The sequence below is a fragment of the Oncorhynchus nerka genome, linkage group LG15 (genome assembly GCF_034236695.1).
Source record: "Oncorhynchus nerka isolate Pitt River linkage group LG15, Oner_Uvic_2.0, whole genome shotgun sequence".
Taxonomy (NCBI): domain Eukaryota; kingdom Metazoa; phylum Chordata; class Actinopteri; order Salmoniformes; family Salmonidae; genus Oncorhynchus; species Oncorhynchus nerka.
In genome coordinates this window covers 65,070,276-65,082,005 of record NC_088410.1, presented here as the reverse complement: position 1 = coordinate 65,082,005, position 11,730 = coordinate 65,070,276, and the positions used below count along the sequence as shown (strand labels likewise).

The following is an 11,730-nucleotide window of genomic DNA, read 5'->3' as shown; positions in this document are numbered from 1 at the left end:
GTTTACGCCCATCAAAATATGTCCACGATAAGCAGACTGATAAGCAGACCGCCTGCCATCCCGCTCAGCCTATGGCCTTATAATGAAGCACACAATGAGAGCACAGCATCTCTCACAGGGTCTTAGGATGCAAAGCCTCCTCTATTTGGTTTTTACTATATGTGAATTATTCTGCATTAGGTGAATCTGTTTCAGCTACAGATGCCATTATCTACTTAATTCTAAAGCGGTGACTGCTAAGTGAGGGGAGAACTATGGGATGATTGGCAGGTTGGTATTGGATTGTGGAATAATAGACCTGTTGAATCATAAGGAATAATAGAGATCCAATTATATAATTTCCATGTGTTTAATATGCTAAACTGACATATGGGAATTAAAAAATTGTCAAGAATTTGATGAGCAGTTGGTCAATATACACGTGACACAAAAACTAAAAAGTATTGTAAAATGTGAAATATTTATTACAAAGTTAATATGTACACTTGACAGTACATGTAAAGAACAATTAGCGACTAGTCCATGAAAAAATGTAATTTCCTATAAAGATATCAATACTTACAAAATGACACATATGTATAAAATATATTGTATAACTTGCCATATCCTGAAAATGTGCTTAAAGAAAAGTAAAACAGTTTAACAGAGTTCAGCTCAGATCTTTCCTGTCCTCTTCCCAGCATTCCTCCTCAGGTTTTCCGTGCTCGTTTTCCCACGACAAAGGGCAGAGCAGAGTCTTCCTCCCTGGAGCAGAAAGCCCGCTTCCCACTCGAGGCGTTCTCTGAAACTCTGGAGAGAGAAATTCTCATAAGTGAGTCTGGGGCTTTTGGTCATGTATCAAGCACCAGATTAATGGAGCAGAAAGACCAAATCACATGACAATTCATGACTTCTATGGAACAATTCTCTCACAGACAAATGGGCAGCAAAAGGTGTCTTTATTTGCGCTGATGAGTCCTGTTCCCTATACAGCCCTGACCAAATCACACCCAGGGCTGCTCTACCACAGATAGTTACAGCATAGCCATCTCTGCATGCATGGGGGGGGGGATAGTAGAACGTTTAGGTTATGTCTCCCATCCCTAAAAGGTATCCCCACTAATGATATAGCTAGAATAAAACACTCCTTGACAACAGTGTGTTTCCAGGGCATTGGTACAGATATGTTGAAGTGTGAGGCATGGTGGTCTGGATGCAGTACAGGTCCTAATCTACTGTCCACTGTCACAGCATAAGGCTTATAACATAAAGGATTTCTCCCTGCTTTGTTCTCCGCTCACATTCCTCTGTGGCCACATGCCCACTAACACAGACAGAAGGTCAACATGTGGAGGTCAGGTCTCTGCAGGGGGCAGCAGGTCACCGACCGCTCTGCACTGTGGGGTACATGTAAGATATCACAACATGTAGAGCATTGGCCTGGCAGGGTGCTGCAGGTCAAAGGGCATAGTCTCAAGAAGAGCTATGGTGGCCCTTCAGGTCGTTCTCCTAGTATCTAGGCCAGTGATCCCCAGTGGGGTGACTGAAGTGTTATTTTGGAAATGTTGACCCAAGGAATTGACTTTATCCATGACATCAAAGGAAATAGTAGTCTAAAACAAAAGGCTTTTTGGGGAAAGGGGGATACCTAGTCAGTTGTACAACTGAACGCCTTCAACTGAAATCTGTCTTCCACATTTACACCCAACCCCTCTGAATCAGAGAGGTGCAGAGGGCTGCCTTAATCGTCATTTTGAAAGACTTATCTGTGCTCTAGCTCTGAATGAAATGCCCCACCTGACCTTCCACGGTCTGCTTATTTCTTCTCTGAAATGATAAAATCCCAGAGAATGCTTTCTCCTGAACTTTCCAACCTTTCTCCCTCTGTGTTCCCTCTGCTGCTTATCGCCAGTGCGACGCACAGAATCCTCTGAAGTAGTCATATGTTCTTCTCCCTGATTTCTTTTTTCCCACAATTAATTAACACCAAGGGGTAAACAGGTTTTAGGGTTGTTAACCTTTTTGGGATAGGGGCCAGCATTTTCACTTTTGGAGGAATAGCGTGCCCAGAGAGAACTGCCTCCTACTCTGTCCCAGATGCTAACATATGCTTATTATTATTAGTATTGGATAGAAAACACTCTGAAGTTTCTAAAACTATTTGAATGATGTCTGTGAGTATAACAGAACTCATATGGCAGGCGAAAACCTGAGAAAAATCCAACCAGGAAGTGGGAAATCTGAGGTTTGTAGTTTTTCAAAGTTGGCCTACCAAATACACAGTGTCTATGGTGTCAAGTTGCACTTCCTAAGGCTTCCACTAAATGTCAACCATCTTTAGAAACTTGAATGAGGATTCTACTATAAAGGAGGGGCTCATGAGACCTGTTTGAGTCAGTGGTCTGGCAGAGTGTCTCAGGCTCGTGACGCGCGCTCCCGGCAGAGTTAGCTCTTGTTCCAGTGCTTTTCTTCAGACACAGGAATTCTCCGGTTGGAACATTATTGATGTTTTATGTTAACAACATCCTAACGATTGATTCCATACATCGTTTGACTTGTTTCTACGATAAGCAGCCAACAAGTGCTAAGCATGTGGGAACTCCTTCAAGACTGTTGGAAAGGCATTCCAGGTGAAGCTGGTTGAGAGAATGCCAAGAGTGTGCAAAGCTGTCATCAAGGCAAAGGGTGGATATTTAAAGAATCTGAAATAAAAAATATATTTGGATTCGTTTACACTTTTTTGGTTCGTGCATGATTCCATATGTGTTATTTCATAGTTTATCTCTTCACTATTATTCCACAATGTAGAAAATAGTAAAAATAAAGAAAATCCCTTGAATAAGTATATGTTCTAAAACTTTTGACTGTTAGTGTAAATTGTTGCATTCTTGAGTTTTATTGACAAATGTCAATAAAAAAGGTCAGTCAATGGAAAAACCTGATCAAAATGAATTTATATGACTGGTTTAAGTAAATACATTGTTTGCTCACTGGGAAATTAATATCCAGTGACAACTGCGTGGAGTTTGTGACAGCAACTACGTGACCTATTAGAGTGTATCACTAGCCACTTTAAACTATGCCACATTGTTTACATACTCTACATTACTCATCTCATATGTATATACTGTACTCGATACCATCTACTGCATCTTGCCTATGCTGCTCTGTACCATCACTCATTCATATATCTTTATGTACATATTCTTTATCCCTTTACACTTGTGTGTATAAGGTAGTAGTTTTGGAATTGTTAGGTTAGATTACTCATTGGTTATTACTGCATTGTCGGAACTAGAAGCACAAGCATTTCGCTACACTCGCATTAACATCTGCTAACCATGTTTATGTGACAAATACATTTGATTTGATTTATTACAGTCCTATAGACACTATGTCCTGGGATTTCCTATGATTTTCTATGTAGAAGAACCCATTACATTCTAACAACTTGTGTAACTTATGAGCGTCATAGAGCAAAATCAGTTGCAACCAAATTCTGATATTTTTTCCACTATTTGGTCTTTTGAACAATCACACCAGTTACTTTCACATTGGCTCTATTTCCAATTAGTTAAACAAATGTCACAATTTGGCTGCCTGTAAATGCAGCCAGAGTGGCTCAGATAAATATAAAGGGGTGGCATAGCTCTACATGTGTTCACAGTTGGATGCAGCACCGTGGGTACCCTCGTATACCACATAGACATTTTAGTTGACGTCTGCCAATGATACTTAACTCACAATCCATAAAAAAAGCCCTGCTGAAATTGAATCCGCTTTGCCATTTAGGTCACAGCAACCGCACACTTTTGTTTGGTGGAAAAACTGTCTAGACAGATGCACACACTCAAAACGACAGTGCATTCGGAAAGTATTTTGACCCCTTCCCTTTTCCACATTTTGTTATTCTGAAATGTATTAAATACACATTTTTCCTCATCAATCTACACACAATAACCCATAATGACAAAGCGAAAACAGGTTTCTAGAAATGTTTCCAAAAATCTGAAATACCTTATTTACAGAAGTATTCGTACCCTTTGTTATTAGAATCAAAATTGAGCTCATGTGCATCCATTTTCCACTGATCATCCCTGAGATTTTTCTACAACTTGATCAGAGTCCACCTGTGGTAAATTCAATTGATTGAACATGATTTGGAAAGGCACACACCTGTCTATATAAGGTCCCACAGTTGACAGTGAAGGGTACCAAAAAATATCTGCAGCATTGAAGGACGCCAAGAACACAGTAGCCTCCATCATTATTTTTATTACCCTGGACCAGATGGTAATAAAAGTGTGGAAAAGTGTGTGAAAACAAATAAAATATTAACAAAAAAGGTTTGCTGTGTGCCTTCACTCCCCCCTGGGCCTGCTATTTCAACATAGCACCAATAACCTGTCTGTCTGTCTCCCTGCCTGTCTCCCGCTTTTCTGGCACTCTGTACCCTTTGTAGTGTGTGAAACTAAACAATGTTTTGCGGGAACCTGCACAATGTTATTACAATACATTATTTTGATACATTGTAAAAAGAAAAATGAAGTATTTTTCCACACTACCCCAGCCAGGTACAAATTGGAGGAGTGACACAACAAATAAATAGTTTTGCATGTGTGGCTCCTTACCACAATCGATCAGTATGGCAAAAATAACCTCTGCTCAGAGGGCCATAGAAATATGTTTTACAGAGAGAGAAGCTAGTGTGGAAGGAGTCTCTTCCACTTTGGAAGATGAAGAATTTTCTGTGTTATGAGGATCATGTCTCTATCAATTCGGAGTCTGACAGTGACTTGGAAGAAGAGGATGAGATTGACCCTCAGCCAGCCCCAGGACCAGCCCATCAGCAACCAGCTCATCAGCAGCCTGCAGCCTGCAGGAGGAGAAATATGTACAGTGCCTTGCGAAAGTATTCGGCCCCCTTGAACTTTGCGACCTTTTGCCACATTTCAGGCTTCAAACATAAAGATATAAAACTGTATTTTTTTGTGAAGAATCAACAACAAGTGGGACACAATCATTAAGTGGAACGACATTTATTGGAAAAATTGAAACTGAAAAATTGGGCGTGCAAAATTATTCAGCCCTCTTAAGTTAATACTTTGTAGCGCCACCTTTTGCTGAGATTACAGCTGAAAGTCGCTTGGGGTATGTCTCTATCAGTTTTGCACATCGAGAGACTGACATTTTTTCCCATTCCTCCTTGCAAAACAGCTCGAGCTCAGTGAGGTTGGATGGAGAGCATTTGTGAACAGCAGTTTTCAGTTCTTTCCACAGATTCTCGATTGGATTCAGGTTTGGACTTTGACTTGGCCATTCTAACACCTGGATATGTTTATTTTTGAACCATTCCATTGTAGAATTTGCTTTATGTTTTGGATCATTGTCTTGTTGGAAGACAAATCTCCATCCCAGTCTCAGGTCTTTTGCAGACTCCATCAGGTTTTCTTCCAGAATGGTCCTGTATTTGGCTCCATCCATCTTCCCATCAATTTTAACCATCTTCCCTGTCCCTGCTGAAGAAAAGCAGATTTGTGCAATATACGACTGATTGTTGTCCTATGGACAGAGTTTCCCACCTCAGCTGTAGATCTCTGCAGTTCATCCAGAGTGATCATGGGCCTCTTGGCTGCATCTCTGATCAGTCTTCTCCTTGTATGAGCTGAAAGTTTAGAGGGACGGCCAGGTCTTGGTAGATTTGCAGTGGTCTGATACTCCTTCCATTTCAATATTATCGCTTGCACAGTGCTCCTTGGGATGTTTAAAGCTTGGGAAATCTTTTTGTATCCAAATCCGGCTTTAAACTTCTTCACAACAGTATCTCGGACCTGCCTGGTGTGTTCCTTGTTCTTCATGATGCTCTCTGCGCTTTTAACGGACCTCTGAGACTATCACAGTGCAGGTGCATTTATACGGAGACTTGATTACACACAGGTGGATTGTATTTATCATCATTAGTCATTTAGGTCAACATTGGCTCATTCAGAGATCCTCACTGAACCTCTCGAGAGAGTTTGCTGCACTGAAAGTAAAGGGGCTGAATAATTTTGCACGCCCAATTTTTCAGTTTTTGATTTGTTAAAAAAGTTTGAAATATCCAATAAATGTCGTTCCACTTCATGATTGTGTCCCACTTGTTGTTGATTCTTCACAAAAAAATACAGTTTTATATCTTTATGTTTGAAGCCTGAAATGTGGCAAAAGGTCGCAAAGTTCAAGGGGGCCGAATACTTTCGCATGGCACTGTATGTCAAAAAATTGTGAAATTGAATGATCTTCTTGACGAAGGAATGAGCCACCCTGCATGGCCGCCAATGTGATAAGGATGAGACCAGAGAAAAACACGAATGGCGGTTAGTCATGGGCAGGACATAAAGTATTCTTTTTAACTGTTCATCCCAGACACCATCCAGTAAATTATTCTGGACTGCACTAATTTGGAGGGAAGGCATGCTTTTTGTTGTTGCAAACTTTGGGTTTTTACCCTTGCTGGTGTTTTCAGATCCAAATAGGGAATCCACAGAATCCCTGTGGGATGCAGATACTGGCAGATAACTTTTCCGTGCACAATGTTTCTGGAAACCTTCCACATTATTTCCAGGATTATCTGCTTCGATAACCGAGACACCAGACCAGCTCGGCGGCAGAGAGACAAGCTAGCTGCAATCAGTGTGGGACAAGTGGGTGGACCGCCTTCCCCTGTTTTACAACCCTGGGCCCAACGTTACTGTTGATGAGCATCTTATGCTATTTAGGGTCCGCTGCCCCTTCATGCAGTACATACCGCAAAATATGGAATCAAGATCTGGGCTGCCTGTGATGCTGCTTAATCATAATCATATGTGTGGAACAGGCAAGTGTTTACAGGGAAGCCAGAAGGAGGAGTCCCTGAGAAGAACCAAGGGATGAGGTTTGCCTGAATGTGACACAGGGACCGAAGTGCCCACAACATCACATGCGATAACTTTTTTTACTTTGCACAAGCTGGGACAGGAGCTCCTCAAGAGGAAGCTGACGATGGTAGGAACAGTACAGAAAAAACAAGCCAGAGCTCCTACCTCAGCTGTTGAATACACGTAACTGGCCTATCAATTCCTCTAGGTTTGTGTTCATGGCCGACACGTCCCTAGTGTCCTACGTGTCAAAGAAAGGCAAAAATGTGGTACTTATGAGTACGCTGCATAGGGATGGGTTAATCTGTGTCCAGGAACATCAAAAAACAGTAATCCATTATGATTTCAATGCCACAAAAGCAGAGGTGGACAATTTAGACAAGATCGTGGCAAAAGAAGAAACCTACGTTGGCCACTTGTGATATTCTTCGACATCTCGTTTGCCATCTGGATGGCATTGAACCCATGTTGGAACAGAGAGAAGTTCCAGACCTCAAATCCAGGGGAGGCAACATATCCCAAGGACCTCAGCTTCTGCAGTCATTGTGAGGATGATTCAAGAGGAGGATGCTGGTGCCCCATTCACTCAACCCACAGAACCAACAACTCCAATACCGGAAGTAAGTGTGAGTGATGTTGTTGCATGTGTGTGTCTGAGTCTCCTACCTTGGCCTGCTGTAACTATATATGTGAGTGAGATGTTAGTAAAATTCCAGAACTAAATGTTTTCATCATTCTAGATTACAGCCAGTAGAAACAAGAAGCGATGTGATGCAAGAATTCTAGCTTAATGCTTAGCGCATAGAATTAAAAAGGTTTTGTCAGATATTATTAATCCTAATCAAACAGGTTTTATACATGGACGATACATTGGAGATAATATAAGACAAATACTGGAAACAATAGAACACTATGAAATATCTGGGAAACCAGGCCTTTTTTTCATAGTGGACTTTGAGAAGGCTTTTGATAAAGTATGACTGGGGTTTATATATAAATGCCTGGAATATTTCAATTTTAGAGAATCTCTTATAAAATGGGTTAAAGTTATGTATAGTAACCCTAGGTGTAAAATAGTAAATAATGGCTACATTTCAGAAAGTTTTAAACTGTCAAGAGGAGTAAAACAAGGTGGTCCACTATAGGCACTATAACTATTTATTATTGGCATCGACATGTTAGCTGTTACAATTAGATCCAACAATAATATTAAAGGATTAGAAATCCATGCCTTGAAAACAAAAGGTGTCATTGTAAGCGGATGATTCATGTTTTCTTTTAAATCCACAAGTAGAATCCCTCCACAGCCTCATAGAGGATCTAGAAACTTTTTCTAACCTCTCTGGCTTAAAACCAAATTATGATAAACACCAGTCTCGACATCAACAGTGAAGAGGCTACACTGGGATGCTGGCCTTCTAGGCAGAGTTCCTCTGTCCAGTGTCTGTGTTCTTTTGCCCATCTTAATCTTCTCTTTTTATTGGCCAGTCTGAGATCTGTCTTTTTCTTTGCAACTCTGCCTAGAAGGTCAGCATCCAAGTGTCGCCTCTTCACCATTGATGTTGAGACTGGTGTTTTGCAGGTACTATTTGATGAAGCTGCCAGTTGAGGACTTGTGAGGCATCTGTTTCTCAAACTAGACACTCTAATGTACTTGTCCTTTTGCTCAGTTGCGCAACAGGGCCTCCCACTCCTCTTTCTATTCTGGTTAGGGCCAGTTTGCACTGTTCTGTGAAGGGAGTAGTACACAGCGTTGTACGAGATTTTCAGTTTCTTGGCAATTTCTCCCATGGAATAGCCTTCATTTCTCAGAACAAGAATAGACTGACGAGTTTCAGAAGAAAGGTCTTTGTTTCTGACCATTTTAAGCCTGTACTCGAACCCACAAATGCTGATGCTCCAGATACTCAAGTAGTCTAAAGAAGGCCAGTTATATTGCTTTTTTAATCAGGACAACAGTTTTCAGCTGTGCTAACATAATTGCAAAAGAGTTTTCTAATGATCAATTAGCCCTTTAGAATTATAAACTTGGATTAGCTAACACAGGAGTGATGGTTGCTGATAATGGGCCTCTGTACGCCTATATAGATATTCCATTAAAGATCAGCCATTTCCAGATGCAATAGTCAGTTACCACATTAACAATGTCTACACTGTATTTCTGATCAATTTGATGTTATTTTAATGGACAAAAATGTGCTTTTCTTTCAAAAACAAGGACATTTCTAAGTGACCCCAAACTTTTGAATGTTAATGTATATTTACCCCCCAAATATATGGGGGATTGGAAATGATGCAGACAATTACGTTGATGCAATATTAAAGATGATCCCTAAGAGAGAGAGATAAAAAAGAAGCGCTGTGATGTGTGTGGACCCAAGAAGGACAGGAAGACACAGAACACATTCATCAAGTGCAAGAAATACATTTGGAACACACACAGTAAAACTCTGTCCCTCATGTGGGGTGTAGACCGGCCTTAATTTGTGTTCAATGGGGCTAATTTATCATTTCCATAAAATTCTTTATGTAAAATTTGTCCTTCCAATTTGTTCAGTTCAAAGCAATAAACATCAATAGTGATGAAAACCTTGTTTCTTTTATATTTGTTCAAGATAAACATGATTTATTCCATCCATCTGTAGATTATAAAATATTTCTGTGTACCCCCAAAAAATGCGCTTTTATTGATAAATGTGATCCAGCAGAGGTAAATGGCAACTATTAACCATGTATGCTGTCTATATAGCTTGTAATTAATATAGGTCAACATCTAAGAATGAAGTATTTTTACGTAAGTTGTTATGGCTGTATTGTTTTAAAAACCCAATAATGCTGTTGATCCATCAGACCCGTGAACATTGGATGAATAACAAAAACATAAACACCACACAAGGGTTAAAGCCTCAAAGGATAAGATGATCCAACTTTCAAAACAAGTCCTTTTTGGCTAGCCACAGTAGTCAACTAGCTAGCCATTTAGCTTTCTAGCACATTCCCAAAAGTGGTTTGAAATGTGGCTTGAAACCACCGATTCCATGTGCTTTTTGGCTGTTTATATTGCAGGAAAAAGAACTGATTAGAGTGGATTTGAGTCGCATTAAACTTCCAATGTGAACAATACTTTAAAGCGCATTTGTTTTTTCCTCCCCAAATTTGTAAAATGACTTGTTGTTTAACTTACTTTCACTGCACTTTGAAATGTTGGTGGGAGCTCATTAGCATATTTGGGGGCATGGTCTAATATACGTTGTATTTGTGCCAACTGTTAGTGGAAGTGTTGTACCAGTTTAAGTGGTTTTATCGCTATGTTGATTATTAAGGTTGAGCACCCAGTTCTACAATATTTGTAATAGCGTGTGACAATCAAGAGTTACACTTCAAAAAGAGGTTACTGTGCATTTTCCAGTAAGTTAATGGCAGTTGGTCACTGGGAAGTTTGCTGCAAGTAGTTATTGTAAAATTCACAGTAACTTACTGTGGCTCATCTCTGTCACGCTCACTGACCTGATGGTGTGTCAGGAAGGTCAGTTTGATGCCAACCAAGAGGTTGAGGCACGGTAAAGCCCAAGTGTGCTCACCACAAAGGATTGTTAGGAGTTGTCAACTAATGTTATAAGCTTTCTTGTAATTAGAAAACCTTCTGGCAGCTAGTTGCAAGTAAGTTACTGTGCATTTTACAACAGCTTACTGACATCTGTGCGGGTTAAGCTGCCAGTAAGTTAATGGCAGTTAGTTGTCAGTTACTGGCTATTAAGTTACTGTGAATTTTACAATAACTTAGTGACAGCTGGTTGCCAATTAGGTAACCCAAAATTCACAGCAACTTCTAGATAACTAACTTTCATGAAGTTCCTGTGAAATGCCCAGTGACTTTTTAAGTGAATCTGTGAGGGTATTTTTCACCAGGTGTCAGAAAAACCTTTCAGTAAGTCGTGTTGTTTGGGTAAAGATTTCATTAAGACCTATTTGACAGACTCGGCTATTTCCATCTCTATCTGGATGTTCAGCAGTGAACACATTTACCTTCGGTACATACTGTAGGTATCTAATCAAGACCAGGTCTAGGCCTGCCTAACTTATGCCAGTCAGAGGAGAAGAAAGGAAGGCTGTTGTCTGTCTGGAAGCCCCTCTGCAACCATTACTTTGGCCACCAACCAAACTTGTTCTGGAATTCCTTAGGACACACCGGGGGCCTATTCTAGGGCTTGTCCATGTACATAAATCAGATCTTTCAGGAACGTAATCAGTGGACATGGAAAAGTAAATAAATAAAGGCCATGTTCACAATATTATAGTCCACAACAGTGCCCAATGGGCGGTGGGGGGTGAATACTAACCTGGGCGTGAAGTGGGGGTGGAGGGATATAAACCTGGGTGCAAGGTGGGGGTGGAAGGATATGACTACTGGATGGACAAAGAAGAGAGGGAAAACAACATTTGGTTCATGGATCAGCATTTGTGGGGGTAGAGAGGGATGAGGGATGGGTATAGGGAGGTAACTTAGAGCAGTATACTATTGGTTTGTTAAGAGCCATCCCCCACACGTATACAGTACTTCTCAAAATGCCTTGACTTACTGTATAACCGATACCATCTGGGCCAGACATTTCTGACAAAACCAAAGGTTACAGATAAGACTTTTACATGCTTTCAGAGGGAAACTCTCCCTGTCTTGCAATCATTACTTTACAATTAAGAACTAAATCATGGCTTCCTGCATGAGTTCACCAGTCGTTCCCAGCTCCAGCTCTCAGGGGGAGTTGTGAATGGCTGTATATAGAGCAGAGATGTGAGGCTGTGTATTCAGCCCAGCAGAGGAGGAATGACATCAGGAGCGTACGGTGGCAGCCAT

At 40.7% G+C, this 11,730-nt stretch overlaps 1 protein-coding gene across 6 annotated transcripts in view; it reads right to left on the bottom strand.

The window, feature by feature from the left end:
* Window positions 1-443: 443 nt before the first annotated feature.
* rad18 (RAD18 E3 ubiquitin protein ligase) overlaps window positions 444-11,730 on the bottom strand; it is a 71,643-nt gene continuing 60,356 nt past the window's right edge. For 4 of the 6 annotated variants that reach the window (XM_029683231.2, XM_029683236.2, XM_029683233.2 and 1 more), the window contains one exon: window positions 444-781. In XM_029683231.2, coding sequence (XP_029539091.2) covers window positions 690-781 — 92 coding nt within the window. In that variant the 3' untranslated portion in view covers window positions 444-689. Of the gene's footprint in view, window positions 790-11,730 lie in introns of all 6 variants that reach the window. The other 2 variants (XM_029683234.2, XM_065001802.1) reach the window with 1 other exon arrangement.